The sequence below is a fragment of the Phyllosticta citriasiana genome (assembly GCF_038021145.1).
Source record: "Phyllosticta citriasiana strain CBS 120426 chromosome Unknown IWZ02scaffold_8, whole genome shotgun sequence".
Classification (NCBI taxonomy): domain Eukaryota; kingdom Fungi; phylum Ascomycota; class Dothideomycetes; order Botryosphaeriales; family Phyllostictaceae; genus Phyllosticta; species Phyllosticta citriasiana.
Window position 1 is genome coordinate 855243 of NW_027117285.1, and position 26897 is coordinate 882139.

Genomic DNA, 26897 nt, shown 5'->3' on the forward strand with positions numbered 1-26897 from the left:
TCTCTTTCCCAGGTCGCCTACTTTCGGCAACTTGTTTTAACTTTTGTCGTTTTTTCCATGTCGTCCCGAAAATAATTCTCATACATATCCGGACTGCGCTTCGAAAACATCACAACATTTGCCTACCACTTCTCACAGCGCGCAAATCGTCGACTGAATGAATAAAGGGGTTGGAAGTTTGGGTATCGCCAATCGACATCTTAGTATTAGTGTGGGGTAGTCCGAAGGCGCTTTACTGGGTGGTAGCTTTTATTCAACATTGTCTTGTGCTATCAAAGAAACAAACACAAACATCTTCACACATTCTCTGGTCTCCTATTGTGGCTTCCAGTTTACCACACCATGTCACCAAACTCCCCTCCCTATTTGGATTGGCAGGCGGCGGACTAGCTACAGCAAGATCGCCACAATGGCAAGAGCAGAAGTCGAGACACGCTTCGCTCACTCGTCGGCATCGAAAACACCCAGGCAACAAAAACATCTTCGTTGGCCACCACCAGCATCCTTCTCCCTTTCTGCCCGTCAATTCGCCTCTGCGTACTCACCACTCGCTCAGGAACCGAGTCACGCAGGCAGACAGACAAGCAGGCGAGCACGCAGACACGCAGGCAGGCAGCACCGCCATCATTCCATCTACCGTCAATTCATCCTCGCCACGACGATCCAATCGCCCGAACTTAGGTTGACAGGCGCCTACACACGCAACCCCGTCACGCACCCGCCTCCGCCCGTGCATCCCACAACTCCATCCATCTGTCGACGAGAAGGCAGGCAGGTAGCGACTGTGGCGAGTGATGTACGTCTAGTCGCGACGAGCCGGCGGCCGGTATAGACTCGTAGCGCAGTCTCTCGGTACGGACGGCATGGCATGGTGTGGTATGGGATGGGTTGGCATCTGCAGAGTGACAAATGAATGTCCATGCTGGTACGGGGTAGGGATGGCATGGGATTCTTGCTTGCTTGCCTTGCGGCAGGAGATGTGGGTGTTTTGGGTGGGTGGCGGGTTTCGATGGTCAAGATGGACAATCGTGTGAGTAAACAATGGGTTGGATGGATGGAATGCGAAAGCGAATGCGGATGCGAAGGATTGATCAACGCTCATGGACTGGATTGAGGGGAAAGGAGAAGGGGACAGCGATGCAGTGTGCATTCGAGTCTTAAACCCGAAGAATGTAGGTTTGTGGATAGGCGTGACCGAATATAATTATTGAACCAGAATCCTTCAAGCATCAGAAAAAGGTTGGAATGAGAGGAAGGAGGACTCCAGGGGAATTTAATATCATAACACATTTACACATAACACGGGTCTAAGTACCTGCGGCGGCTCCTGTGTGTGCGTGCTGAGACGACGACCTCCACGCTCGCCCTATCACATTCTCTATTGGACAGGCACTTCCACACCCCCTCCACCCCCTTGTTATGGTTCCGCATCTCTTCCGGGGGGTTCGGCCGCGCAAAGCCGTTCTTGAGCCGCGCGCATCAATTCCCAAGCTCGCTCCTCGCTCACCTTCGTCAGACCGTCCAGTCCGCCTGGGATTTCGCGCACCTGAAAAGTCTTCGCGGCAATCTGGACAGCGCCGGTCAAAATGCCGTCTTCAACCCCAACCATAGCCTTCGACGCGTCGAATTCATTGCCTCCGTGGCCAGCAGACGACGACGACGACGACGACGACGACAGAGACAGGACATGCCTCGCCCACGCGCCCCACCGCTCATGCAAGGAGCGCCCAATCGTGTCTGCGTAAAACTCGCCCAAAACCAGGCCGAACGCGTGCGGCATGGCTTCCCACTCCTCCCAGCGCACCTTGACGCCCCCGCGCGTGCCCATCTTCTTGGCCACCAGGCTCATCTCGTCGTGCATCAGCTCCTGGCCGACGACGAAGAGCGTGGGCGGCGCGCCGGCCCAGTCCTCGGCGCGCATCGCAAGCGGGCTCGCCAGCGGATGCAGCAGCGCGCTGCCGTCGGTGTAGAGATCGGTGCGGATGGGGTCGGCCGGCCACGCCTCGTCCTTGGGATAGGGGTGGCGCTCCTTGAGCTTCTGCGTGCCGCTCTTCCTTGAGTGGGCTTTGGGCTGCGACAGCTCGTCGGGCGGCGGCAGGTAGTCGAAGTGCGTGTTCTCGACAAGCGACGGCAGAGAGCGCGTCAGGTCTAGCCAGGGCGAGAAGGGAGTGAGGCCGGCGGGGAGGGGCACAGCAACCGTTTCGCCGTGGAAACGGACGGTGGGGACGGCGTCGGCGCTGCCCTGCTCCTCCCGCGCTTTGCGCTGCCACTGAAGCAACAACTGTGTCAAGGCAAGTACCAGATTTCCGCCAGCGGAGTCGCCCGCTAGGATAATTTTGGATGCAGGAATGGCTTTGTGCATCGAACCCGGCGGCGGATGGAGCAGCGTCAAATACGCAATGAGAGCATCGAGAAGAGCGGCCGGAAACGGATTCTGAGGAGCCAAGCGGTAGCGAAGAGAAAAGACACGGCCGCCTATTTGGGGACCAAGCCGCTTCGTGATGCCCCTATGACTTGACGGATCCATGATGAAGAAGGCGCCGCCGTGGAAGTAGAGCACCACGGCATCAGAAGTTGTCTCCGCGACGAGTTTTTGATACTTGGCTTCTTCAGAGAGATCTCTCGGCTCAGGCGTGTCGGGCTTGACGCCTGCTCGAAGACCATGCCATTCTCCCGTAATGTCCACCGCTTCAGGCACCTTATACGTCTCCTTTCCGGTGATTTTGAGTTCCTCCACTGCTTGGAGCAGCTTTTGACGGGCATCATCTTCTGGTGGCGCTTTTATCGTTGCGCGGCTGCACCACATGTTGCCTTTGATTGGCGGGTTTCTCGCCCAATGTTTTTGTAGATCGGTGATGGATTTCTTGACCGGACTGTCGAAGGAAGAGCGGACGACGGCGATCAGCATGGCTGTCTTTAGGTCCCATTTCGAGGATGTCGGGGAGAGCGACAGTGTGTGACCTAGAGTCGCCTTGACAACCGATGGGAGGCTGCATCCGATGGTCAAGAGAAGATCCATTTTGGAGGTTCGATATCGTTTTAGATGGGCAGCCTAGCCGCGCAGCTTTCCCAAAGGTTGTCAACAAAGTCAGCCTTCGCGACAGAGGCTTCTATATGAGGGGTGGAGGAGGAAGTGTGAAGTTTGTTCAATACGTCCGTAGGCGGTTGCGGGGCATGACCATGTTTACGCCAAACTAAGTCCAAAGAATGGCTGCCAATACCTACATCATTGGCGGCTCGGCTCGGCGACCATCATCGGGAGCAAGACATCCGTGCACCCGGTTTGGTACATTTGCCTAGATTGCAAGTTATTGGTTGCTTTTCGTACATGAATATCACAGGCGTTGCCGTGAATCAGCTCGTCTGCGGAGATAAGGCTCGGGTTGAATGAGTGCTTTGGAATCCTCGTCAGATGGGGCGTGGATCAGTTCTTGGGCGTCGCTGACAACGCAGCCTTGGTCAGCGATTCGCAACTTGCGGCACAATAATAGGACTGAGGCGGTTTCGGAGAGAGCGTTTGTCAGAGCGTCGCTACATGTGGCGCCGATTTGAACAAGAGGGCTTAGAAAAAGGAAAACCGTCAGAAACAGAGACCGGGTGGCGATAAGAAAAAACAACATCAGCTCCGTCGTTTCCGGCCAGCGGCAATGGAGCGTCTCGAGCTGATCTCACAGGGCTTGAACATGACGTGGGCTTCATGGGAATTGTTGAATCGCGGTGAGCATGCCCCAATGCCTCCAGGTGGAGACGTCCAGCATCATGTCGTTTGTTAACTGACCAGTAGAATGGTCAGCCTGAAGCACCAGTAATGTCCATGCAAGACCTTCAATGGGCGAGCGGCTCGCAGAAAACCATCCATGATCCACGGACCAAAGCTATGGTAGAACAAATGCCGTGCGCTCGCCTTATCTCACATCTTCATGTTCTTATCACTTGTCGCCTCGCTCAAGGCTCAGCATTCTTCGCTTCGTCGCTCCCCACGGGAACCAATTTACCGACGACCAGATACTTTTCCGAAAAGCGTTCCTCCCAACCCATCAGCGCCTCCATCTCTTCGTCGCCAAGATCTTCAAGCTTGTCCAATGGGGCATCCAAGTCTTCCGTAAGCATGCTCCTGTCAAAGCTACCGCATGCCAGGCCGCGGCTGGCATCGCGACCAGCAAAGTTGGCGTAGGGGCCACCGGGACCGTAAAAATTGCGGCCTGGACTGACATCAAAGACGCGCCCCCGCACCGCCAGGTATACGGGCTTGCCCTCCTCGCCATTGAACGGGAGAAGTGTTTTTGGCGTAAAGGTGCGAAAGACGACGGGGGCGGGAGCTTTGGGAAGGACCGCAGGCGGCTTCGGGCGCAGGCGCAGGTAGACGAGAAAGACGAAGAGCGAGAGGAGGATGATGTTGATGGGCGTCATGACGGATTGGCTGGGCGGTGGGTCAGACTATGACGGGGCTAGAGTGCTCGAGCAACTCACGCTTCAGCGGCCGGAGGAGGAGCTTTGGCATCTGTTGCGGCACGCGTGAGTATGACGCATGTTGAAAGATGGGACAGGGCTTACCGGTGCTGTCTGCCATGATGTCGCAGAGAGAGGAGACGAGAAGGGATGGGAGAGAGCGGGACAGATGGTGAGAAGGAGTAGTTGAAATAGTAGCGTAGATGAGTGGGCCGAGTGTGGGGTTCGGTGAGGTGAGCAGTAGGGTCGTGGCCGGAGCATAAACAATAGCGCCGACCCTGGAGTTGGCTGTGGCGGATCTGCCCCCATTCCGTCTGCACCCCAGCTAGCAGCCCTGCGAAAGTCGACCTGTTCTCGATACCTCCTCTGCTATTTCGTTGAGGACATCTTCATGCTCCCTACTACGACGTGATGAGAACATTCAAAAGGGATTTCGTCCAAGTACACCAACCTTGTTCCACTCGAGGCCAGTGGTTGTGAGAGCTCCCATATCTCATGCTCATCTCCGTCGATTTACATCGAAAACTCAATCTCTAGCGTGCTGCAACATTTTGCAACATGCCTCTATCTCGAGACTCTGCCAAATGGCTATGTTTTTGTTGGGGATGGACCTTTGGTCGGTACCGTCAATTTCTGAATGACGAATTTTGGATTTAACTGCCTGCCCTGTGTACAAAACGAGCTCCTGCTTGCATACGAAAGGATTTGACTGGCATCCACTGCCACAAGCTTCAACAATTCATTACACTTGGAATACCGAAAACACCACACCATCTCAAAATGAATAAGATTTTCAGCGTCATAGACCTTTTTTTCAGAGATAAGCAGTGGGAAATATTGGAGAAGGATGGCATTTCCCTCGTATGCCCTCGACCTGGGAAGCACAAAATTTGCGGATCCTTCTTCTGTGGCCCTCCCGGTCCTGTCATCGTCCTCCTTAGAACTCCAATCCAAAAAGCATCGTCTCGGTCTGCCTCCATGGCCCCGCAATCCAGCCGGACCTCGAGATTCCAAAAAAGATGAGGGGGAGTGCTGTCGGGCTGGAGCTCATTGGCCTCACGACCAACGCGGCCACGAGAATTAACCGACCATCTATGGCAGTGGGTTGACAGGCCAGTCCGAGCCAACTTCAATACCCTGGATCGCATGAAACAGCAGCTCTGGTACTATGTCAATGAAAGGCAAAGGGGCAGCAGTGCATCTGATTCAATGGCGGCGTCTTTCAAGGACATTTTCAGCAGTAACAGAGATTTCTCCCTGCCGCATGTCAACATCGGAGCCGCTGGGCCTCTGCTCGAAGACTATGAAGTCTATTACATGGCCACGACCGTCGACGAGATATCTACTTTTCTTCAACTTGGAAGAAATTTGTCTGGTATTGTAGAAGACATGGAGATGTAAGTCTCAGTGCCCTTTGCCGAAAATTGTCAAAAACAAATCGTCGGGCTTCAGAACGCCAGCAACAAGCTGCTGTCGAAGAAAAAGCACGTCCCCCACTTGGACTGGAAGCGATTTGATTCTACCAGGTGCCCCCTTACTCACGAGGATAAACAAGATTGGTTGAGGATGGGGGAGGACAATGTAATGAAGGTTGGCAACTGAAAGGCAAGGCAGTAGGTTGTCATGCGCGAGACTGTTGCAGAACGGCTGGCAGTTGAATTCCGTGGCAAGGTGCACATTGATGTACATACAAATGGTTGGTGGGCAGTTCATGGACGAATGGAGCTTCAATTTTACCGAAAGCGGCTAGATGGTGACACTTGGCGGGGATGGAGCACGAGCACGAGCACGAGCAGGATCAGCATCGACGACTCTACTGGAGAACCTCGACCATTGTCATATGAAGAGAACAAACCTGCTGGGTACCTGAGCTGAGTTGGGTGGTCAGTGGCCACCTCAGTCTCTCGGGCGCCGCAGCAGTCCTGAAACACTGGCCATCCTTTCGGCCAGGCTAGCTTTTGTTCTACCTACTCGCCGTCCGCTCCATCATCCATCCTCTCCCAAGTCCAGCATCCTCTGCCATCGAGCCTTGAACCTCCGCGACAGGCACCCGTCTGCTCCCAGGTAAGCCACCCTTCTCCGCCCGTGCCTTGACCTTGATCCATTCGCGCTTCCCGTCACCTTCTTCTGCTTAAGCTCCCGGTTGCACGAGCTACAGCATCGTCGCTCGTGCCGGACCTCTCTCCGCCCCCCGGAATGAAAGCACGCCTCTGCCCAAATCCTTGCCCATAAACAAAGACCGCCTCTGTTTGTTTCCTCGACAATTTTCTGCCGCGACGTTGAAAACGGCGTCGCCGTGCATTGCTTTTGCTGCTGCCCAACCTGCAGTCTGTACAACCCATCCTCCGTCGTCGACCCACTTCTCTGCACCAGTAGCAGACGACACCGCTGACATGGTCGCCCTTAGGAAAGCCGCCATGTGGAAAAAGCACTTTCGCGCCCGCGACAAGGAGAATAAGCCTCCCAATCATCAAACCTCGCCCAAACTGAAGCCCCAAGACGTCTTCGACAACATCCAGAGCCTGCGCCCCCCTCCGCTCAAACCCTTCCACAACCGTTCCCACTCCAAGGCCTCGTCCTCCGTCTACTCCCAGCCCTCTCCTCGCCATCCTACCAAGGACCACTACTCGGCGCTTAATTACGGCGACTATCATGTCCCACCAGTAGACGACCACCCGGCAACAAGAGATTCCAACGGTGGCCTCAACAGCCGCTTCAGCTGGTCCACGCGAGCCACCGAATTTCAGCCCAGTCCGCCCACAAGTCCGCCGCCGGCTATTCCTCCACGATACATGACGGGTCCCCCGAGATTGCCTTCTGGTCCTGACACGGGCAGTTTTGCCGGCGGAGTCTTTGGCTCGACCTTGCGCCATGCTCCCAGCATCCGGACCGTCGGCACCGAGGGCACGCACAACACCATCGCAAGCGCCGCCACCACGCGCAAGCCCGTCCCATCACCCAGAGACCCCATTTCCAACGTCAAGCGCCAAGAAAGCTTTCCCTCTCCGCGCGTGAGCCCTGTCCCGAATCCGTACCAGCTCTCGTCATACGGACCAGTCCGGCGCGAGGTGTCGAGTCCAGTTCCTTCAGGAAGCTCGCGCGCCGGAACTCCAACCACCAACAAGAACCTGCCTCCCACGCCCGCCTTTCGCAATCTCTCCATCGCCACGGCCAGCTCCGATGAAAGCGCCTCCGGCCCAAAAACGATTGACACGTACCAGGTGCAAATGGACGAACTCTACCGCCGCCGTCACAACATTACCCGCATCATCCAAGACCTCACCCAGTCTCCCGAACTGACCAACCCGCTCACGACCGACTTTGCTACCAAGCGGGCCAACGAGAGGCGGGTCAAGAAACTCGAGGCAGAGCTGGCGGACGTGGTGCGCGAAGAGCACGACATTGGTATGAAGCTGCACCGCATAAGGAAGAGGCAGGAAAGGGAAGAGGGCAACGACGGCGGCATGACGGCCTTGTGGGTCAGGCGCGTCACAACGCACTGATCTGCCGTCTCAAAAAACTGGTGACGAGGTGTGATCTATGGGAACCCCATTGCGCAATTCCCGGAGAAGCGTGCTGATTGCGTATCTGCTTCTTGGTTTGTCCTTTTCTTTCCATACCCCCTTTCGCGTTGCCTGGGCTGCAATTCCACTTGGCGGGCGTCATTCCTAGTTTATTTTGCTTGGTCTCTACATTTGCTGCTCTTACCAGGTTCATGGATAATGCGGGGCATACTCATCTTTACAGCGAAGGACATGTGTAGGATAGCTGGTACTCTACCTTGTGCGAAATCGAATGCAAGAAGTCGAAACCGGGGTGCATGCATGATACCAGCGAGCCGGTCCGAGACCCTTTGTCTCACGACAGGTGTTTGGAGAAGAATGTCTGCATTTGATTTCGTGGGATATCATTTGGTCCAATAGCAGGTCGATGGAAAAGACCTTTCGCTACTTGAGACGCCTCTTCCTGCCTCATGCATCGTGCAAGTGAACCCTCCTTGCTGCCGTCTTTGTTGAAGCCGGATCAGTTGTGGTTCTCGTGTGGCGCTCACTCGACGTCTATTTCTTGCCCGACTTCTTGATGCCCTGTTGGCCGGCGTTGAGAGGGCCCTTGCCTTTTGCCTTGGCTGCCATTTCCTCGCGGGCCTTCTTGTCTGCAGAAAAGCTGTCAGTGTGCTTTTTTTTTTTTTTTTCGCCTAATTCGTGACGTTGAAATAAAACACACCAGCGATCTGCTTTTGCTTGTAGGCAATGTCGGACTCGTCCTCCTCGGCGGCAGCCTTCTTCTTAGGCTTCTTGTTGTGGATGGGGTTGGTGCCGGCTAGATGAAGCGGATCAGTGTCTGTCAACAAGGCTGGAGTAGTAAAAAGGCTGACATCCTTGTCCAGAAGGCATGGTTGCGGTTATCTGTCGAGTGTGAGGATGGGAAGAGTGCGACAAAGGCAAGGCAAAAGCAGCGCGGCTGAGTTGCGGTTGATGTTCAGATCGACGGGCGAGGCCGAACGGACACGGCAAAGGGTCTCGGTCCCGGCCCGCGATTGGATTTTCTCCGCAAGGTTCTGCCGCTCCGGCGGTGAGGTGACAGGGATTCGGCGCCCAAGCACGTGCGGTGTCGGTGGGCAACAGCTTTCCTATCTGGGCCATAATCAAAACAAACAGCCATTTCTCCATCAACCGGCCCCATCAAACTCAACACCATCACCACCCGCCCCGCCTCGTCCCGCGTCCGCCTCACCATCCCATACCAACCACACCAACCTTTGCGACCATGTCGCAAGAACCTGGCCTTTTCTCCGTTCGCAGGCCGCGAGAGGTACCGTCAAAAACCGCCATGAGCAGCGCCAACCAGCCGCAGCGCAGCAATCAAACTCGTCATACTGATCGCGACAACATGCAGACTCTCGGCGGGCTCAATAACAACCTATCCGCCATTCCCATGCCCAGCTCCGCAATGAAGCACTCCAGCTCCAACTCGAACCTCGCGCAGACCCACGGCCGCAACCTCTCCTCAGGCGGCCGCATGTCCTTGGCGCCTAGTCGTCCCCCTCAACCGACATTTCATCGCTCGTCTTCCGGCAACAATCTTGCAGATATGGGCTTCTCCAGTGTCCACCGCAACTCCAACGCAAACGCGTTTGGCAGCGCAAGTGGCCGTAAAAGCTATGCGCCCAGCGCGACCCCAGCTCCCAGCATGGGCGCAATGGACCAAGGATCGCAAAGAAGAAGCAGCGTGTGGAGCGCTCGACCTTCGTCGGGCATGCCCGGACAGATGGGAGGCCACCAGAGCTTCTTCACCACTGCGCCGCCCTCTGCGACGCTGCCTCAGGACCCACGCAGGCTCAAGGACGCGTCCACCCGTGCACAAATGGCGCAGGAGCTCATGGAGTACCTCACGCAGTACAATTTTGAAATGGAAATGAAGCACTCGCTCTCGCAAAAGTGCATGACTTCGCCGACTCAAAAAGACTTCAACTGCATGTTCCAATGGCTCTATCACCGCATCGATCCCAGCTATCGCTTTCAAAAGAATATTGACCAAGAGGTCCCGCCACTGCTCAAGCAAATGAGATACCCCTTTGAGAAAAGCATCATGAAGTCGCAAATTGCGGCAGTGGGTGGAAACAACTGGCCAACGTTTCTTGGCTTGTTGCACTGGATGATGCAACTGGCTCGGATGATGGAGCGCTATGGTGCTGGCGAGTACGACATGGCTTGCATGGAAGCCGGCTTCGACGTTACGGGCGACAAGATAATTTTCCAATTCCTCACGGACGCCTACCGCGACTGGTTGCAAGTTGAGGACGACGCTGAAGACGAAGCTGACCGAATTATTCAAAAGCACGTCCAGACCATGGCCTCCAAGTTTGACGATGCCAATGCAGAGCACCTGAAGCAAGTTGAAATGATGGAGGCCGAGCACAAGGCGCTTCAAGACCAGATCGATGAACTCGGAAAGAATGGACCCCGAATTGCCAGGCTCGACGAGCAAATCAAGATTCTCGAGGAGGACCGCATCAAGTTTGAGGACTACAACAAGAAGATGGAGGCCAAGGTTGACAAGTGTCAGAACCGCGTACAGGTTTTGGACGAGGAAATCAAGAAGATTGAGGCGGAGCTTGAGCAAGTGGAGCAAGAAAAGGGCAGTCTCCAGGAGATGGTCGACAGACAAGGCATCACCATCCAAGATATTGACCGCATGAATACCGAGCGTGAACGTCTCCAAGGAGGCGTCAGGTCTGCCAGCGAGCGCCTAGACGAGACTAAGAGGAGGATTGCCGACAAGGAATTTGAGGCCACCAGGAAGCTTGACGACCTTGAGCGGACTGTGGAAAAATACAACACGCTCGGCTATTCAATTGGCATCATGCCCGCAACAGCAACGCAGGCCAAGGGGCAAAACTTTGAGCTCGCCCTCACCCTCAACGAGACCTCCAACAATTTCAGCGGCTCGCAGCTTGGCAGTTCGCAGAGCTCAGCGGATCGCCTTCTCACCGAGAGCGGAAATGGCTATCAATACCCTGACATCCTCAACATCGATCCTCGACGAGACCTCAAGAGCAAAGTCCTCTCTCTTCGTAACGACATCCGTGAACGCATCAATGCGGCTCAAGAAGCCGACTTTGAGAACAATGAGATGCTGGACAAGGTCAAGGAAGCCATTGATGACAAGATGGCCGAAGTCGACGCACTCGAGCACCGGGTCCGCACCGCCGAAGAAGAATTCGAAAAGACACGCGAACTCACCGCGGCTGAAAAGATGCGCCGTGACGCCGAGATTGAGCGTTTCGAAAAGGACCTGGCCAAGCTGAGGGACTCGTTGACGACGAGCCTGCAGATCTTGGAGCAGCGAGAGATGAACACCAACATTGAGTGAGTGATTGCCATTTGGTGTTAGGGGATATATGCTAACACAGTATCAGGTACGAGCAGTTGACCCTGCGCGCGGCCGAGATTCGCGAGCAGTTGCACACAGAGATTGAGCGCATGCTCAACGACGTCATCAAATTCAAGGTGCACGTTCAAAAAAGCCTCGAAGACTACGAGAACTTTATCTCTGATGAGGTGGACAAAGAGTGCGAGGCGCAGGAACTGGGCGAGGACATGGAGGGCGTCGAAGAGGAGCTTTGATTGTCTCCGTCTGTAACGACTGCTCCATGTCTCTGGGCATTTTCCTTGTCAGCGTGAGCGTTCTCGTTTTGCGCTTCTTGTATTTGGGTGGTGGTCTTTGATATTGGACATGACTTGTCTCTCACGATCTCTGCTTTGTTGGGGGTTTGGCGCTGGAGGGATGGAATTTTGGAATGGGATGGGATTGGTTGGCGGATTTGGGATTGACGATACCTCTTTTCGACTTCTCTCGTCGTGGCATTGAGAGCTTCCATTCTTCTGTTGAACGAAGATGATCGGCTGGTGATGTTAGCAGTGGTCAAGGTGTTAATGCGGCTGCCGGGCGACGTCACAGACCTCAGCAGCGGAACCCTGCCCGCTCTGCAGCCCTGAGCTCCTGTCAACCCTCCAACATGTGAAACAACTTCACCTCAACACCACCGTCCACCATGACATCCTCAGGCTCGTCCGAAGATGAGGACGAATACGAATACCAAAAGGGCGCCCTCACCATTGCCAAAGTAAGGCACCTCTCACTTCACATCGTTTCCACCAAATTTTGACCCACATCCAACCACCTCAGGGCAGGGTCCTCGTTTGACCTCACGTCTAACACAAAACTCTACAGGAAAAACTGCTCCAACCCTTCCACCTCGCCCTCTCGCCGCCCGCACGCCGCGCCTACCTCACCACAACCCTCACGCTCATCACATCGACCTTCCTCCTCGTCACCGCGCTCCTCGCCTACGGCCTCTTCTACTACGCCTACATCCCAACGCGCGGCTTCAGCATCCCCGTACATCTGCAATTCAACCCCGCGCCCGGCGGCCCCGCGCATCCAAGCCAGCACGATGAGACGTACAACTACTATCCGGGCCAGCTGACGTACCACCCCTTTGGCACGGCGCATTTGCGAGCGGGTCCCAGCGGCGACGGCTCCCATCGCCTCGTCAGCCAGCAGGCGTACGATGTGCGCGTCGAGCTGCGCATGCCGCGTACGCGGCGCAACCGCGAGGCGGGCAACTTCATGGTCGAGGTGGAGCTGTTTGGGCCGGTCCGTCCGCCGCTGGACGACGGCAGCAGGGCACAACAACAGCAACAACAACAGGCGCAAAGCGCGGGGCTCGGTAGAGGAGGTCCGGGTGCCAGGACAAATCCCGGCTGGAGCATGGTGCCCAGTGCCAGGAGCGCGCCTGCCGTCGAGGGCCGCGATGTGCTCGCGCGCGAGCGCCGCCCCGCTATCTTGACCTACTATAGCCCGCCGGTGGAGCATGTCATCAAGGCGCTGGAGCTGCCAATGTACCTTGTCGGGTGGCGGCGCGAGGCCGAGACGCTCGAGGTGCCAATGATGGAGGCGGTGCGGTTTGAGCGCGGATGGCGCAATCTGCCCGAGGTGGTGAGGGTCGAGGTGCAGGCTGTGGAGAGGGTGCAGGTGTATGGGTGCACGGTGGTGTTCGAGGCGCGGTTACAGGGCTTGAGGTACGTCTGGAGACCGTCGAAGAAGTGTGTATTCCCTGCTAACAACGACGTGGTGCGACAGATACATCATGTACAACTACCGCATCATCTCGGTCGTCGTCTTCTCCCTCATCTTCTGGGCCTTTGAGATGATTTTCATGCTCATCGCCTACTTTGCTCTATCCCACTACTTTTCGCCTTCGTCCGCCACAGAGCAAAGCCCCGAGGTCAAAAAGGAAGAAGAAGAAGAAGCAGAAGACGCCCAAGGCGACACGACCGGCGTCAAGAAAGAAGAAGACGACGACGACGAAACCGCCACCGCTACCACCGACGCCCCCGACCTCTCCGACACGCCGCGCACCTTCCCCTCCTACGGACGCCAACCCACACTACGCTACACATCGCCGCGCGTCAAAAGCGAGGACGACGGCGCCGAAGGCAGCACCACGGCTACTGCCGCCGCCGCCGGCCCTTCCTCCTCTACCCCTCGCCGCCTCTCCGACATCCCTCCCCTTGCGCAGACGGCCCAGGAGGCCGACGACGAAGATGAAGACAAGGATAACGACGTCTTTATCGATCCGGCCGGCCGCTTCTTCGAGCGCGATTCCGGGCTCGGCACTAGTATGGAGAGTAGTGCTGGTGGTGGTGTGGAGCGCAGAGAGTCGATCCGCAGAAGGCTTTCGGGGCGATTTGGCGGTGGTGGTGGTGGTGGTGGCGGTGGGGGGTCGTAGTCGATGGGCGGTTGGTCGGTTGAATGGTTAGTTTGTGGATGGTTCTCTGTGGACGGAAGGAGTAAATGTCTAGCAGTGTATGTATTTGTAGCATGATACCCAGTCGGTAGGGATTTAGAGGGAGGTGTGAGGAAGAAGGAAAGGAGTAAACTCAACCAAAGCATTATTTCACGCTCAATGCTTCAGCGCACCATCAATCTAGACGCATGTCAATGTATATTCACATGTAGATACATACATACCTACCTACACACAAGCGCCAGATCATCCCTCGTCCAACACACATCCTCATTCCACTCAGAACGCATCACCACCCACACACGTACGTACGTACGTACGTCGTCCAACTAACATCCCTTCCACAAACAAAATCAAATTTCTCAATCCAAGAAACCCACAAGCGACGTCAACCCGACGAAAGTTTTTCAAACCCGAAAAAGATGAAAGGGAAGAAAAAGAGGCCAAAGCAGGAGGGTATCACCAAAGCCGCCCGGTATTGCCGTGGAACGAAAAGAAGCAGACGGGAACGGAAAACGAAAATGGAAAGAAAACGGAGATGAGGTGGAAGATGAGCAAAGGAAAAGACGTCGGGTGCAACAAGAACGTAACATGCGATATGGCTAAGCTGGTTCGCAGGCAAGCTAAGGTAGCTAGCGTGCTGGTCGTATCGTATCGTCTCATAACCTTCATCATGTCTTTGAGTCTGTATGTCTGGTGTGTCGTGACTTCGTGACGTAAAGTAGCTGCGTGCAATAGATACAGAGGAAATGGAGTAGAGTTGGGAGGTGGCAACGCGAATAGGGAAGCGGATAGAGGGGCAAGATGTGGAAAGGACAAGGCAAGGTGCGTTGCTGATGCATGTTTTTTTGGTGCAAAGAGAGACCGTCGTCGGTTCTGGAATGCTGTCTCCTGCATGCGGGGCATGCCACGCAGAAGGAAGCGTGGATGATGCCTCTTGTGCGTGGACACGTTGCTCTCTATGCCACGCCGCATTGCTATGCGTGGGAACTCGGGGGCTGAATCAACAACGGTCCAACCACTACCGTCACCAACATGGAAAGGAGAGGGGTGTGGACACGTCCGTTCTCGCGGCCTGGTCCTCAGTACGCCACCCCACTCGCCCTCGCGTACCTCCCTTCCACTTCAGCCGGGTCGTTCTCCACGTACGCCAACCACATGCCAATGCGCCCGAGGCCGTTTCTCCTGGCGGTGCCGGCGCCGTCGTCGACGAGGCCAGCCATGACGCTGCTGCGTCGCTCGCCTCCGGTCCCCGTCACGCCAGCCATGCCGCGCGCGTACCCTATGCGACGCGACGCTGCGGCCTCCGTCTCCGAGTCCGTCGCGCGGCGTGTCCGCGTCGTCATCGTGCGTCGCAGCGTCACGGGCTCCCGGCGCGCCGGCTGGACAGGGGCGCCAAAGTCGTTCATGTGGTGGTCTGCGGCGTTGCCAACGTTGATGACTTCGACCGAGACTTCAGTGGGAGGAGCGCGAGGAGCAGCCGGGGCTGCGCGGCCGCCGTGGGCACGTCGCGGAGCGATGATGTCGTCGGCGGCGTCGAGGATGATTTGCGTCTGGAGGCGGCGCGCCAGCATCTCGTCGGCGCGCTCGCGCTCGCGCTCTCGCGTGCTGCGAAGACGTCGGACAGGAGAGCGCTCCGCGTCGTAAACGGGATGGTGTCGCCGTGGTGCAGGGACTTGGTAATCTTCAGGAGAGAGCCTTTCCCCTGTTGCTGCTCGTCCAATGCGGTCTCGTCCGCGGCCAGGCTCGTCGTGCTCGATTACGACATAAGGTTCTGGTATTCGCATATCGTTGAGACGGTCGTCGTCGTCTAGGCTTGTATAGTTGAACCAGGGGCATTCGCACGTCTTCCACTTGGCCCCACAGAGCATGCAGAATTGCGCAGTACAGCGGCAGGTCATGTGGTTACAGCCTTCTTTCAATTCCACCATGGCTTTGCAGTTGTAGCAACGCTGCCATCCCGCTTCCTTGGCTAGTTCTGTGAAGCGTTGCGTTTCTTCGTCTCGGGGACACTGGCGCCGTGTGTGCCACTTGCCATTGCAGAGCACACAGACTTTGGTGCGACAACGCGGGCACTTGGCGTACTTGCGGCCAGCAACAGAATCCATTCGAATATGGGATGGTTTGATCCATTCGCCACATCCACGCGAGGGGCAGTAGAGGCGATTCTTGGTTGTAAACTCTTGGTACTTCTTATTCCACAAAATCTTGAACTTGGTGTCGAACAATCGATCAACATATTTGAGCGAAATGTGGTCTGATGTGCAGCACCGGGGCGGCATGTGTTGTGGATCCTTGACCGATAGCTCGAATTGCCTCCTCAAACATGAGTGGCACATGCGATGGCCGCAGGTGAGCTTGGGACATCGTGACGTTCTGACCTCGTCCATACAAATGACACAGTCGTGCTTCTTTTCTGGACTTTGGGGCGCTGGCGGGACGTGTCGAAAGAGGCCAAATAGACCGCTATTTCTCCGTTGGTTGGCGGGCGACTCTGAGGATGCGGCTTCAGGGGCGATGGTTGGAATTTTGGTGGTGCTACTTCTGCGGACTGTACCTTTGGCCATGACAGGACGTTGCGGGTTGCGAGTGGAAACGGTCCTCGGTAATAAGTCAGCTACTTAAATTCATGGCGAAGAAAGGATGGACCATACCGTCTGGGAGGGTCGGCCCGTGGAGGTGGGGAAGGCTCCCGCTCCACCTCGACAATATCGACCTGGTCCGAGCCGTCGTCGACATTGTGTCGTTTGTTGCGCAGAGAACTACGGCTGGACTCCTGGTTGCCGCTGGCCGGAGTGCTGTAGACGTAGACGGCGCTGTCCTTTTCCTCACGCTCTTTCTTGCTGGGCCGTTTGTCGTCGTCGCGGCGTCTCCGGGTGTAGGCGTACTGGCGGGTTAATCGGCCTTTTTTGTCTGGCATTTCGGCGGCGGCGGCAGGGCGGACTGGCTGCTCTCTTCTCCGTTCCGAAGGCGTTGCACCGTAGTATTCGGCTCTCGCTCGACGCAGTTGGTCGAGGTCCGGGGCATCGACAATTGGACTCTGGTCGCGGCGGCGTCTTTTGTGGTCGTGAGAGTGGCGCCCACGCTTGGACTTTCGGCGGCGGTGATGTCGGTGGTCGATGTCGTCGTAGTAGCTTGGAGGATGCGGATGCTCCTTGCGACCAAAGAGAGAGGCGACGCCAAACAGGCCACCGGTAGAGAGTCGACGGCCGTGATGGGCCATGGATGCGTGCGTACCCAAGTGCTAGCCAGTTGGAGAGCAGGGCGGTGAGCAGGCGAGCTGCAGATGCAGATGCAGACGCAGACGCAGACGCAGACGCAGACCCTGTGGCAGGACTATGACAGCAATGGCGTGCAGCAGCATGGGGTCGGGCATATAGCAATCAGGAATGCGACGTCCTTTGTCGGTGGTTTGGGCAACGGGTTCTCAACAGTCTTTTGCTTGGAGAAAATTCTTTAGTTGATGCACCGTGAAACTGGGAGTGACATTTGGGTCTCTCTCCCGCCCACCTCATCCCAGCTGTAGCGCCCTGTCAGGTCAGCTGAACTCACCTCAGCGGCGTGCTTCCCGTCGTTCGGGCATCCACAGAGACTACATGTATATAGTCCATCTCTGCACCAGCCACCTCTTGTCATGTCAAAGGTCAGAGGCTGTACAGTGACGTCGAGATACTTGCCGTCCCACGCGCAAGAATGCAACTCTCGTTCTTGATCTTCAATTCCATGCTTGATGTGTTGGCAACCGCTTACCTCGTGCCATATGACCGGCCGGCCGACTTTTCAAAGTGCAAAAGGTTCTGCCGGCCCGGAATGCACTCTAATATCCATCCGTCTACCGCGCCTCATCCCCAAGGATGCCCAAAAAGATAACAGCCTTGTGGACTGCAAAAGAAGCGGTTTCTCCCCTCCCAGAATCGAACTAGGGACCTTTCGATGGCATTGAATTCCATTACAGTCGAACGTGATAAACCAACTACACCAAGAGGAGGAACAGCAGTTGTACTGCTGTCTTGGTGGGAAGTTCCTGGTCGCATTGCAATATCTATACGTTTGTTTCATCTTGAATCTCTTACTCGCAACCATTTTGGCTTGCTTCGCAGCACCAAATGGGTAACCCATGTAGATTGACAGCCATAGAAACTAAGGTACATGTAGACTGTACGTGGTGCGTCTTCTGGGGGATTTAGGTTTGTTGGTGACTGTTGGGCGTAAACTCGTTGCCGCTGGACGCCCGGGCAGGAGGGAAAGAACGGCCACGACTAATGCAGCCCGTGAGCCCTTCCTCAGCCTGCAGTCGCGACACCCGACAACGAACACCATCTCCATTGATTCTGTCCACCCTCGCAGCAATGGCTTCGGCAGAACAAAGAGAAGCTATAGTCCGCGCTCGCCGACGACTGCGCTGCTCAGTTCGACTTCCTCAGCCACACCATGTCCATCTACTTGTCTCCCGTCCACATTCCCCAACACAGCCAAAAATAACCCGACGCCTTTCGCGTGAAACGCTCAACAGTCGCGCCGCGCCGAGCCGTCAAACTAGCAGGCAATGTGAATTCTAAGGTAGCTATCGGCAAGTACCTTGACAGCTGACCTCGATCTCGTGAGCTTGACTTTGCCCTTTGATCCGTCCCGACATGATGCAGCGAGCGTCCGAGCGCAAGACGCGGCCCCAAACACCTCTACCAAGATTCGAGTCTTCATAGTCGTCATGAGGCACAGCGAGGAAAAGAATGCTCCTCGCCATCAACTCCCCTCCTCAAAGCCATCTAATTCCAAGCAGGTCCAGGCAACACGAGCATCAATTCAACCGAGACATTAAGGTGCACACAAGCAGCTTGGTCGTTATCTGGGCAGTCTTGGCCCAATGCCGGACATCTCCTATCTTGTGCTCCACCGAGTCGGAGAACCTCATGTCTGGCCGGTGAGTTCAAATATCATATCTGATCATCTCGAAGCCGCCATCATCAACATCAATATTCTTTTGCTATGCTGTTCAGAGTCTTGAGTTGACCTTTGATCTTTCGGCTTATTTTGAAAGATAACCTTCGTTGACCACACATCGGCTAGGCTTCCTTTGGAGGAAACGGGTACTATACCTTTGGAGGCATCACTTCCACTCCTTTCAGGCGACTGAGTTCTTCCGTCTGACGAATATTCAAGAGCGGGGTTTCTGGGCTTTTGGTCATCTTTCTTCAGCTCGAGTATTTGGACATCTCCGAACTCGAACAGCAAATCATCAAGACTGCCATCAAAATGGGTTCTCTTCCTCCGTCAACGACAACCTCCAAGGTCCTCTTCATCATTGCCGGACCGCCAACCGCCTCAGTGGAAACGGCCACTCCTACCATCATTGAACATTGGACCGCAAAAATGGAGTCCTACCTAAAGACGCCCATCACCCACCTGCGGGAGAGCGGCAGCAACACCACAGTAACCATCACCTCTCTGCTCTCTCCCACCGTCACACCCGCCTACCTAGCCGCGCAAACTCACATCATCTTCCTCGGTGTCGACTCTTACCACGCCTACCTGCAGCCCTTCATGCGTCTGCTCACAGCGCTGCTGCCCGCTGCCCAGCGCCTCAACCCCTCGCTGCGGATCCACAACCCGCCTGCCCTTGTCGCCTGGAACGCAAACAAGACGTACCTGGAGGCGCTAGCGGTCGCCGGCTTCGCCGTCCCGCGCACCACGTTTGTCGAGCCGGGCACGGGGATTGAAGAGCTGGCCCAGCACATTGCCGAGCAGCACCCCCACGCCACCAAACTGGTCCTCAAGCCCTCCATCGCCGCCAGCGGCGTAGGCACGCATCTACTAGCGGCGCCGCGCGCGCTCAGCTCAGCCGACGGCGCAGCGCTGCAGACGATCGGAGCAGCAGCGGGGACCAAAGTGGCTGTAGTCGCGAACGAGGCGGGGAAAGAGAGCGGGACGCGCGCAAAGGTCATGGTGCAAGAGTTCCTGCCAGCGATCCAGCCGACGGCGGCGGCGGGCGAGGCAGACGAGCGCTGGGGCGAGTGGAGCTTCGTCGTGATCGCGGGCAAGGTGGTGCAGGTGGCGCGCAAGCGGCCGGTGGGAGGCGAGTGGAGGGTCAACTCGGCGTACGGCGGCAGGTCTGAGGTCATGGCCGCCGCGGACCCGCGCGTGCCTGCGGCCGGCAGGGCTGTCGCCGAGGAGCTGTGGCGCTGGCTCGTGGGGCATGAGAAGGGCTTGAAGAGCGGCGGTCCCGTTGAGGGACGGACTGAGTTGCTCTACGCTCGTATTGATGGCGTGTTGGGTCTGGATGGCCGGTTTGTTATCATGGAGGCGGAGCTGATTGAGCCGTGGTTGTGGTTGTTTGAAGAGGGGCCTGGTAGAGCGGGTCTTGATGCCTTTGTGGGTGCGATTCTGGAGCCCGAAAAGGGGGTTTGAGAGAGAGCAGCTTCGCGCTTGGAGACCATGCCACGAGGACTTCGATGTTGACATGGCTTGTCTCAGTCTCGGAAAGATTGGCAGTAGGTGAACGTATTCAAATCATATCTACGCACGTATAATCGTAAACCACAAGAGAAAGTATCTACTACGCCTTGGCGACACACCGGCAAGCACCGACGACAATCTTCGCAACAGCCCTGAGCAGCAATCCGAGCACGAAGACGACAACCTTGAACGCCGACTCGACAACCCACAGAACCAGCTCAGCCACAAAAGGCAACTGATCCCTCTTCTTGGCCCCCTCCTGCCCGGCAGTTCCAGCCTCCAAGTCGCCGCTCTGCTTCCGAGTCTCCTTTGCCGTCGCCTTGCTCCTCTCCCCAAAGCCCCATTTGACCTTGACTTTACTCCTATCCTTATCAGCAGCCGTCGTAGGCGGACCTTCAAAGACGAAGTTGCCTTCTGCGTCAACCCAAGGCAGCTGTCCACCGCCGATGCCTCGTGATTCTTTCGTGCTGCTCGACTCGCTGTTTGTGCGCGAAAGCGTTGCGAAGTGGCCTTCCCGTCTGCTCTCGGCCACGGCCACGGCCAGCACGGCCGAGACGGCAGTGTCGATGACGTACTTGTGCGCGTCGCCGCCCTTGCTCGAGGCGACTGCCGTCAGCGCCGCGGCATCGATTGTCAGGGCGTGAGTTGTGAGGTCCAGCCGGACGAATACCTCATCCGGAGCGGGGGAGAGGGGTCGGTGAGACTGGCTGTTGGCCCGGGATTTTTGCGACGGAGAGGGGATGTCGGGGGAAGCCTCGTCCGAGCTGCTACGAGGCGTTGCGAATGGGTTGAGAAGGCTGATGGTTGTGTGGATGGGCGGGAGCGGGCGATAGTGGTTAGGGCTGCCGGATCTGCTGCCCTCCTCTGCTGCCTCATCTCCCCACAGGTTCGACAGCGCTTTCTTGACATCTCCTTGGACAACCACGGGCAGAGCGCCGATCTGAGGATGTCTGAGCTCGTAGGTCGCTGATTTGTTCGTCTCGTACGGCTCCATCAGCTTTTCCGAGATGGGACAGAAGAAGAGCTGGCAGCCATATTTCGACTCGGATTCCGCGACTGCAGTGGCAGCCAGTTGTGCAGCTGCCGGGGACGATGCGGTGGGGTCAACTAGTGCGATCCTTGATGCTTCGGGACTGTTTGCGGCCGCTTCCAGCGCAGATAGAGCTGCAAGCTTCGAGTGAATTTTTGCAACATGCACGGCCGACGTGTCTTGGATGTCGACGTCTGGAGTCGTCCGGTGAGGTGGAGGCGTATTCAAATCCAAATGAGCGATGGGAAGAGCCGGTTTTTCGGCCTTTGTGGGATGATGTCGACTAATGAGTACCTCATGCTTCAGACGAGGTTGCGGCTCTTCAGTAGAGGTGGGTGATTGCTGGAGCATGTACAAGGGTTTGACAGGGGAAGTGCCAAACACCAGGTCTTGTGGGCCCAGTCCCTGTTCCGGATTTTGATCTCTCGAGCCGCCACGGTGAAGTTGAAGGCTAAAGGTCCTCTTTGCCTCTGAATCCAGTTTGTTGTTTGCAACATTCCACAAATGGACCAGTTCGAAGAGGGGGGTGTAATAAGGTGCTTCCGGGGACTCGCTGCGAGTCCATTTACCGTGGGGAATATAAAACTCCGGAGAGTATGGAGACTTGCTAATCTTCTCCTTGGGAATGTGGGTCGGCGAAGCCTGTGTCGGTTTATATGCTTGCTGGGATAGACGAAGATTGGGATTGTACCGAGGAAAGATCGATCTCATGACCGGAGGACTGCTGTTGTTGATGGTCCCAATAAGTGTAGCACTTTCTGAGAGAGCCGGTGAGCCAGTTGTCTTAGGGTCCACCTTGGAGGATAGAGAAGAGGCGCTCTTGGGGGAGAAGGTGCGCGAGGATTGTGTCGCATTTGATTGCGACCGTTGGCGACCAGCAGCAGAACTTGGAGATGTTCTGTCAGCGCTCGAGGCGCAAGATGTCTCGACCCTGGGTCTTTGTCGACTGCCATCAGTCGCAGCTACAGCTTGGTACGTTTTGGTATCTGTAGTGTGAGCTTGCCCGGGCAGTTGTATTTGAGCCGTTGGCTCAGGATCGATTTTGATGATGAGCTCATGCAGTTCACCAGGCGCCTTTGCACGCTCTGCCAATTCGACGGCAGGCTCTGGGCTGGCCGGACTTTGCGTGACAAAAGTCGCAGGCTGTTTTCTCGGTTTCCTTGGCGGAGCAGGAAACAGCTGGAATGACATGATGAACGTAATGAGAACGGAGAAAGAAAGGAGAGTCAAGTGATTACAATGAGTATTGATGAATGAAGTGGTCTCACAAGATCCAGCTTGCGATGATTGACGGTAGAAGTAGAATTTGCAATTGCAATATCAAAAACGCGGACTAGCAGTTGACGAAAGAGGCGAGATAGCATACTTAGCTTTATGGAGGGAGACCGCTCGGCGGCCTCCAAGCGATGGCGCCTGTGAAGGTCGTGTTCCTGCAGTTGAATGCAAGATGGACCAATGACCAGTTTTCAGTGATGGATGCTGGTTGGCTGCTGTCATTGTCCCTAAGCGCCGGATTTGCCCATGCACAATTCGCACGCGGGACTCGCCAGAAGAAGATGTGATTCAGCCGGGAGAAGAGTCAACTTGCGCTATTGGTTACCATGGCATGTGGGGACCAGACGGCCTCGTTCACCGCGTGATGCTGTCCAGGCTCATGGGTGCCGGCATCGCACTTGTTCAGGCTCTTGGCCGGCTTGGTGGTTGACTAGTCGCGCAGATGCTGACGAGGCCACAGCTCTGATAGCAGGTCCAATTTTAGACTGATTTATCGTCAAATCCCTCGAGTATGTCAATCCGGCTGCGGGATCGACATGGTCATGAGCAGCGTCCGTGTCCCCAAGGCAAGCCATTTTTGCGATGACAGGTCTGGAGGTCGGCCTCTATCAAATCCAACGAGTAAACTCTCATAGCAACTTCATCGCTAGCTGTCAACAGGCACCCGCCTGTGAATCGTAGAGCGATATTCAAGGCTGCGAATGAGAAAGTGGCCAAACAGTTCGGAGTCCGGATGAAGGGGATCAGATGAGAAAACACACCAAATACGACACAATTTCTAGAGTGACAGTCTCAATTGGCCGAACCGTGATGCGAGGCGTTCAGCAGTGATTGGAGTTGGATGGGAGTTGGGGATTGTGACCTGGGATAGTTTCGTCCCGGCTACGACGACGGCCAAAGCAAGGAAGGGCTTATCGATAGGCCCACGCACACGAAAAAGTTGGCCCATGACGCACGCGGAACCTACACACCACAACCTCTCATCACCCCGGACATTATGCCCACAGAACTCGAAGAAGTGGGCCTCGCTCTCATACAATTGCCAAGCCAAAAGCTAATCATTCCCAGCTCGTGGAATTCCTCCATCACGGCAACTCGCAGATTCGTCAGATTGGTATTCCCACCTCCCAACGCAATGCGCCGGCTCCTCTACAGCTCCGTCCTGACACGATCGAACACCAGCCGCGGAAAATCTGGTTGGATACACGACTGCCCAGCCATCTCTCTTCAAGCAGAATCAACTGGAGCCTATAAAAGACCTAAAACTGCTCATAAAAGACTACACGGTATTGAAGTCGCCGGGAGAAGAGTTGGTCGCGCATGCTGAGACAAACGCGACAGGCCATAGCCAAAAATGCAATTCTCATGCTCATCAACCTGACCGATGACGAAGAGATTCGCGAGAACTTGGCAAAAGACGATGCCTTCCTCGAGGCATTGCTGCTGCGCATAACCGTATGTCGGTTCACCGCCATCTTTGCACTCCGACACAACTTCTGACGCACGCTTTAGAGCTCGAAAGAGCCTCATGCGAATGAGCTTGCCATGCTTCTGGCCAACCTTGGAAAGTCAGACTCGATAACGCGGATATTGACGTTGGAGCGAGCCGTCCCCAAGGAGCTCTCCACGTCCAAGGTGGCCATGGATCAACTCATGGATTGCTTCGTCAAGGGTGCCGAGGGCCGCTACAACAAGCACGCCGACTATGACTACCTCTCCTACCTTTTCGCCGACATTGCAAAGGTACAAGCTCCACCGCGATCCGAGACAAAAAGCCAAGTCTAACAACGTCGACAGCACCCCGAAGGCCGCAAATACCTCACCACGCCGCAGCCATACGATGCATCCATCATCCCCATCACCAAGCTGATCGTCTTCACCGAGCACAAGTCAGCGATCCGGCGGCGCGGCGTGGCGTCGACCATCAAAAACACATGCTTCGACGTCGAGGCGCACCCGGCGCTCATGGACACAGACAAGGTTAACCTGCTGCCATACATTCTGCTGCCGCTCATGGGTAGCGAAGAATATAGCGACGAAGACATGGACGGCATGCTCGACGAGGTGCAATTGCTGCCGCCGGACAAGACGCGCGACTCCCAGCCCGACATCATGCGCATCCACCTAGACACATTGCTCCTGCTGACAACGACCAAGACGGCCCGCGAGGAGATGCGCAAGGTCAAGGTGTACCCCATCATCCGCGAGTGTCACTTGCAGGTCGAGGATGACGAGGTCCGCGAGGGCTGTGATCGCATTGTGCAGATGCTGATGCGCAAGGAGGAGGGCGAGCAGGAGGACACTCCTGCGGGGGCACCACCGTCAAGGATTCAGGAGGTAGAGGAGGACGAAGAAGAGCAGATTACGTCGATTTTGTAGTAGAGGCTTCGTCACATTAAAGACGCAGCTGTCTAAAACTTTGCCCATGCTCGATCACGGGGTCAGAAGTTCCGCGCGGCAGAGAGAATTCACGAATTAAGAATAGAGCAGTCTTGGTTGGGTGAAAATGCATAAATGACTTTCGCTGCTGATTACAGAGAAGTTGACAGAAAAGATCACACATGCTGCTGTCCCTGCTCAATGTAGTTGGCCATTTCGAACATCCAGCGCATTTTGCCCTTTTCGTGGCGTCTTATGATGCTGCTAGCATTGACCGAAATCATCTTGATAGGATCGTCCAGAGTAAGCGCCTGCCAGTTGCGGTCTTCAGGAGAGTGGCAGCTGCCCACCCGATGCCACGTCTCAAAGCTGACACAATGAAGCCCGTCTGGTAGGTATCCTAGCGTCATATGATAGTCGGTGTAGCAAAAGTCGCAATAGTCGAGGCCAAAACAGCGACTTTCGTGCTTCTCTGGCCAAATGCTCGGACTGGCGATTTGCTCACTGATGCGCCGGCACAAATGCTTGACTATTCCGAACTCGGTCGTGCGATGCTTGCAGATCCTGATGGGTTTCCTGCTTTCCAGCGTGGCGACAATGTCGGAAAAGTCGCCAGATATCGTGTACTTGCCCTTGAGATAGAGCTGACCTTGGACGACTTTTGCCTTCCACATCTGCTTCATCCTGAATTGACCCGGGCGGCTCAGACCAGGTGGTGGAGGCGATTCGTAGGGCATACTCAAGGCGTCGAGCGGCACTCCGTGCTCCCTTCCCCATCTATGTCGATTCATGAGGAGTTGGACGTGGCAGAATTTCAACCATCGGGTTCCCAACAGGACCATGCCTTGTTTCCTGCCGCACTCCATATGAGGCTGGTGAATGTAGTGGCTTTTGGGAAATTCGCTATCCATCTCGCGGCTGAAACGGTGAAATCGATGGCAGCTGTGGCAGAGCAACCCGTCTGGTTGGTGTTCTTCTCTGGCCCGAACCCAGGCCTTTTGATCCTCTGTCGTCCAAGGGCCAGGTGCGATTCTTCTCCGAAGCTCTAAGCACGTCATGCGAAAGTTCCTTCGGTCCGCGCGCGAGAGGCCGCCGCTGATAATCTCGAGAAGCTCTGTTGGAAGTGTACAGATTTGAGGTAGAGGGTCCATGGAAAAAGAATGAGAAAGAATGGCTGCGAGAGATCTGGGGCTTCTTATTTAGCCCGAGCACCATTTATATGGCCGTGTGAAGCTCGAGAGTGGCTAACAAAGGGGCTTTGTTCTATCTCTTCCGTCCCCGGGTGTAGTACCTGGTTGATCGCCGTCTGCATCGAATAGAGGCCCTGCTGTTGACCGGCAAGTCTCGAGACTCTGTAGATGCCTCATGTCAGCATGAAATGTCAATTACAATCATGCAGTGCGGATGAGGAGCGTTCGGTGGAATGCACACGAGGTGCGCAAGTGAGATGCGGGAGACTTCATCCTCACGAGACCAGAGAAACGAGCGAGATCAGATGGATAGTCATGCAATTCTGAAAAGAACTACTGAAAGCGATTGTCCAAAGTGGTGTGGAATCAAAAAGAGGTAGTTGGCGGCGTTGGATGGTGCATGCCCGTGGTGAAGGAAGGACGTTGCGCTCGGGCCATCCTGACCTCATAGCTGGCGGCGCTTCTCGCGCAACTGCGTCTCTCTTTTTTATACGAACCAACTCTCCAACGTCCAGAAGCGCCGACAACTCCAGCGACTGCGCCTCCCACATACTCACAGGCAGGCATCATGGCCTTCGCCAGGCGCTCTCAACTCCTTCTCTCTCCCAGAAGCACCACTGCTCTGCTGCACGCGCCGCCGTGGCGACTTTCCTCGCCGCTTCCATTCCGCTTTCACCGTTCCCGCCATGACGGCTACAACGACGACCCCCCCCAATTTTCTATTTTCGAGGAAGATGTTAAAGACGGTGAAAATTGGGCCGATTTCTTGAGCGACGTAGAAGGAGACGGAAAGCCGCATGCTGGACGC

The 26897-nt window shown here is 55.8% G+C and overlaps 11 protein-coding genes and 1 non-coding gene across 12 annotated transcripts; 5 read left to right on the forward strand and 7 right to left on the reverse strand.

Moving 5' to 3' along the window:
- Positions 1 to 1125: 1125 nt before the first annotated feature.
- On the reverse strand, positions 1126 to 3275 carry IWZ02DRAFT_295950 (acetyl-hydrolase-like protein). Its single transcript, XM_066763860.1, has one exon. It carries the CDS (start codon positions 3017 to 3019, stop codon positions 1418 to 1420), a length of 1602 nt encoding a protein of 533 aa, XP_066621742.1. The 5' UTR covers positions 3020 to 3275; the 3' UTR covers positions 1126 to 1417.
- A 459-nt stretch (positions 3276 to 3734) lies between these two features.
- On the reverse strand, positions 3735 to 4716 carry IWZ02DRAFT_295917 (cytochrome b5-like heme/steroid binding domain-containing protein). The gene is made up of 4 exons (XM_066763859.1): positions 4555 to 4716; positions 4471 to 4501; positions 3871 to 4420; positions 3735 to 3773 (listed from the first exon to the last, which is right to left on the reverse strand). The coding sequence occupies exons 1-3, from the start codon at positions 4568 to 4570 to the stop codon at positions 3946 to 3948; spliced, it is 522 nt and encodes a 173-aa protein (XP_066621743.1). The 5' UTR covers positions 4571 to 4716; the 3' UTR covers positions 3735 to 3773; positions 3871 to 3945.
- Positions 4717 to 7655: 2939 nt separating this feature from the next.
- IWZ02DRAFT_361788 (uncharacterized protein) lies at positions 7656 to 7943 on the forward strand (the record flags this gene model as incomplete). The annotated part of the gene is made up of 1 exon (XM_066764334.1): positions 7656 to 7943. A coding segment is annotated over one exon (288 nt), but the record flags the coding sequence as incomplete, so codon positions are not given.
- A 356-nt stretch (positions 7944 to 8299) lies between these two features.
- IWZ02DRAFT_454443 (uncharacterized protein) lies at positions 8300 to 8948 on the reverse strand. Its single transcript, XM_066767718.1, has 3 exons — positions 8825 to 8948; positions 8674 to 8769; positions 8300 to 8602 (listed from the first exon to the last, which is right to left on the reverse strand). The coding sequence occupies exons 1-3, from the start codon at positions 8841 to 8843 to the stop codon at positions 8508 to 8510; spliced, it is 210 nt and encodes a 69-aa protein (XP_066621745.1). The 5' UTR covers positions 8844 to 8948; the 3' UTR covers positions 8300 to 8507.
- Positions 8949 to 9130: 182 nt separating this feature from the next.
- Positions 9131 to 11953, forward strand: IWZ02DRAFT_454445 (HEC/Ndc80p family protein-like protein). The gene is made up of 3 exons (XM_066767719.1): positions 9131 to 9261; positions 9346 to 11318; positions 11369 to 11953. The coding sequence occupies exons 1-3, from the start codon at positions 9217 to 9219 to the stop codon at positions 11574 to 11576; spliced, it is 2226 nt and encodes a 741-aa protein (XP_066621746.1). The 5' UTR covers positions 9131 to 9216; the 3' UTR covers positions 11577 to 11953.
- Positions 11664 to 14173, forward strand: IWZ02DRAFT_296196 (putative adipose-regulatory protein-domain-containing protein). The gene is made up of 3 exons (XM_066763862.1): positions 11664 to 12076; positions 12184 to 13034; positions 13096 to 14173. Exons 1-3 carry the CDS (start codon positions 12005 to 12007, stop codon positions 13742 to 13744), a joined length of 1572 nt encoding a protein of 523 aa, XP_066621747.1. The 5' UTR covers positions 11664 to 12004; the 3' UTR covers positions 13745 to 14173.
- Positions 14174 to 14844: 671 nt separating this feature from the next.
- Positions 14845 to 16152, reverse strand: IWZ02DRAFT_470234 (uncharacterized protein; the record flags this gene model as incomplete). Its single annotated transcript, XM_066768782.1, has 2 exons — positions 14845 to 15577; positions 15608 to 16152. 2 exons carry the CDS (start codon positions 16150 to 16152, stop codon positions 14845 to 14847), a joined length of 1278 nt encoding a protein of 425 aa, XP_066621748.1.
- Positions 16153 to 17661: 1509 nt separating this feature from the next.
- IWZ02DRAFT_t84 lies at positions 17662 to 17750 on the reverse strand. The gene has a single exon. It is a non-coding gene; the product is annotated as a tRNA-Tyr (tRNA).
- A 1010-nt stretch (positions 17751 to 18760) lies between these two features.
- Positions 18761 to 20241, forward strand: IWZ02DRAFT_296156 (uncharacterized protein). Its single transcript, XM_066763861.1, has one exon. The coding sequence runs from the start codon at positions 19016 to 19018 to the stop codon at positions 20165 to 20167; it is 1152 nt and encodes a 383-aa protein (XP_066621749.1). The 5' UTR covers positions 18761 to 19015; the 3' UTR covers positions 20168 to 20241.
- Positions 20242 to 20275: 34 nt separating this feature from the next.
- On the reverse strand, positions 20276 to 22620 carry IWZ02DRAFT_454457 (uncharacterized protein). Its single transcript, XM_066767720.1, has one exon. It carries the CDS (start codon positions 22434 to 22436, stop codon positions 20316 to 20318), a length of 2121 nt encoding a protein of 706 aa, XP_066621750.1. The 5' UTR covers positions 22437 to 22620; the 3' UTR covers positions 20276 to 20315.
- An 844-nt stretch (positions 22621 to 23464) lies between these two features.
- Positions 23465 to 25013, forward strand: IWZ02DRAFT_454461 (uncharacterized protein). Its single transcript, XM_066767721.1, has 6 exons — positions 23465 to 23538; positions 23589 to 23634; positions 23703 to 23806; positions 23862 to 23975; positions 24033 to 24263; positions 24318 to 25013. Exons 1-6 carry the CDS (start codon positions 23518 to 23520, stop codon positions 24897 to 24899), a joined length of 1098 nt encoding a protein of 365 aa, XP_066621751.1. The 5' UTR covers positions 23465 to 23517; the 3' UTR covers positions 24900 to 25013.
- IWZ02DRAFT_454464 (uncharacterized protein) lies at positions 25014 to 26496 on the reverse strand. The gene has a single exon (XM_066767722.1). It carries the CDS (start codon positions 26048 to 26050, stop codon positions 25076 to 25078), a length of 975 nt encoding a protein of 324 aa, XP_066621752.1. The 5' UTR covers positions 26051 to 26496; the 3' UTR covers positions 25014 to 25075.
- Between the last annotated feature and the right edge of the window lie 401 nt (positions 26497 to 26897).

Coding starts and splice junctions, on each gene's coding strand:
- IWZ02DRAFT_295950 (XM_066763860.1), bottom strand. CDS start 3,019: ATGGATCTTCTCTTGACCATCGGATGCAGCCTCCCATCGGTTGTCAAG.
- IWZ02DRAFT_454457 (XM_066767720.1), bottom strand. CDS start 22,436: ATGTCATTCCAGCTGTTTCCTGCTCCGCCAAGGAAACCGAGAAAACAG.
- IWZ02DRAFT_454464 (XM_066767722.1), bottom strand. CDS start 26,050: ATGGACCCTCTACCTCAAATCTGTACACTTCCAACAGAGCTTCTCGAG.
- IWZ02DRAFT_296196 (XM_066763862.1), top strand. CDS start 12,005: ATGACATCCTCAGGCTCGTCCGAAGATGAGGACGAATACGAATACCAA. Junction 12,077..12,183: donor GCGCCCTCACCATTGCCAAA/GTAAGGCACCTC, acceptor AAAACTCTACAG/GAAAAACTGCTCCAACCCTT. Junction 13,035..13,095: donor GCGCGGTTACAGGGCTTGAG/GTACGTCTGGAG, acceptor GTGGTGCGACAG/ATACATCATGTACAACTACC.
- IWZ02DRAFT_296156 (XM_066763861.1), top strand. CDS start 19,016: ATGGGTTCTCTTCCTCCGTCAACGACAACCTCCAAGGTCCTCTTCATC.
- IWZ02DRAFT_295917 (XM_066763859.1), bottom strand. Junction 4,421..4,470: donor CCTCCTCCGGCCGCTGAAGC/GTGAGTTGCTCG, acceptor CCCACCGCCCAG/CCAATCCGTCATGACGCCCA.
- IWZ02DRAFT_454445 (XM_066767719.1), top strand. CDS start 9,217: ATGTCGCAAGAACCTGGCCTTTTCTCCGTTCGCAGGCCGCGAGAG. Junction 9,262..9,345: donor CCGTTCGCAGGCCGCGAGAG/GTACCGTCAAAA, acceptor GACAACATGCAG/ACTCTCGGCGGGCTCAATAA. Junction 11,319..11,368: donor GAGATGAACACCAACATTGA/GTGAGTGATTGC, acceptor ACACAGTATCAG/GTACGAGCAGTTGACCCTGC.
- IWZ02DRAFT_454443 (XM_066767718.1), bottom strand. Junction 8,603..8,673: donor CAAGCAAAAGCAGATCGCTG/GTGTGTTTTATT, acceptor GCTTTTCTGCAG/ACAAGAAGGCCCGCGAGGAA.
- IWZ02DRAFT_454461 (XM_066767721.1), top strand. CDS start 23,518: ATGCCCACAGAACTCGAAGAA. Junction 23,635..23,702: donor CTCGCAGATTCGTCAGATTG/GTATTCCCACCT, acceptor ATCGAACACCAG/CCGCGGAAAATCTGGTTGGA. Junction 23,807..23,861: donor TGCTCATAAAAGACTACACG/GTATTGAAGTCG, acceptor CAAACGCGACAG/GCCATAGCCAAAAATGCAAT.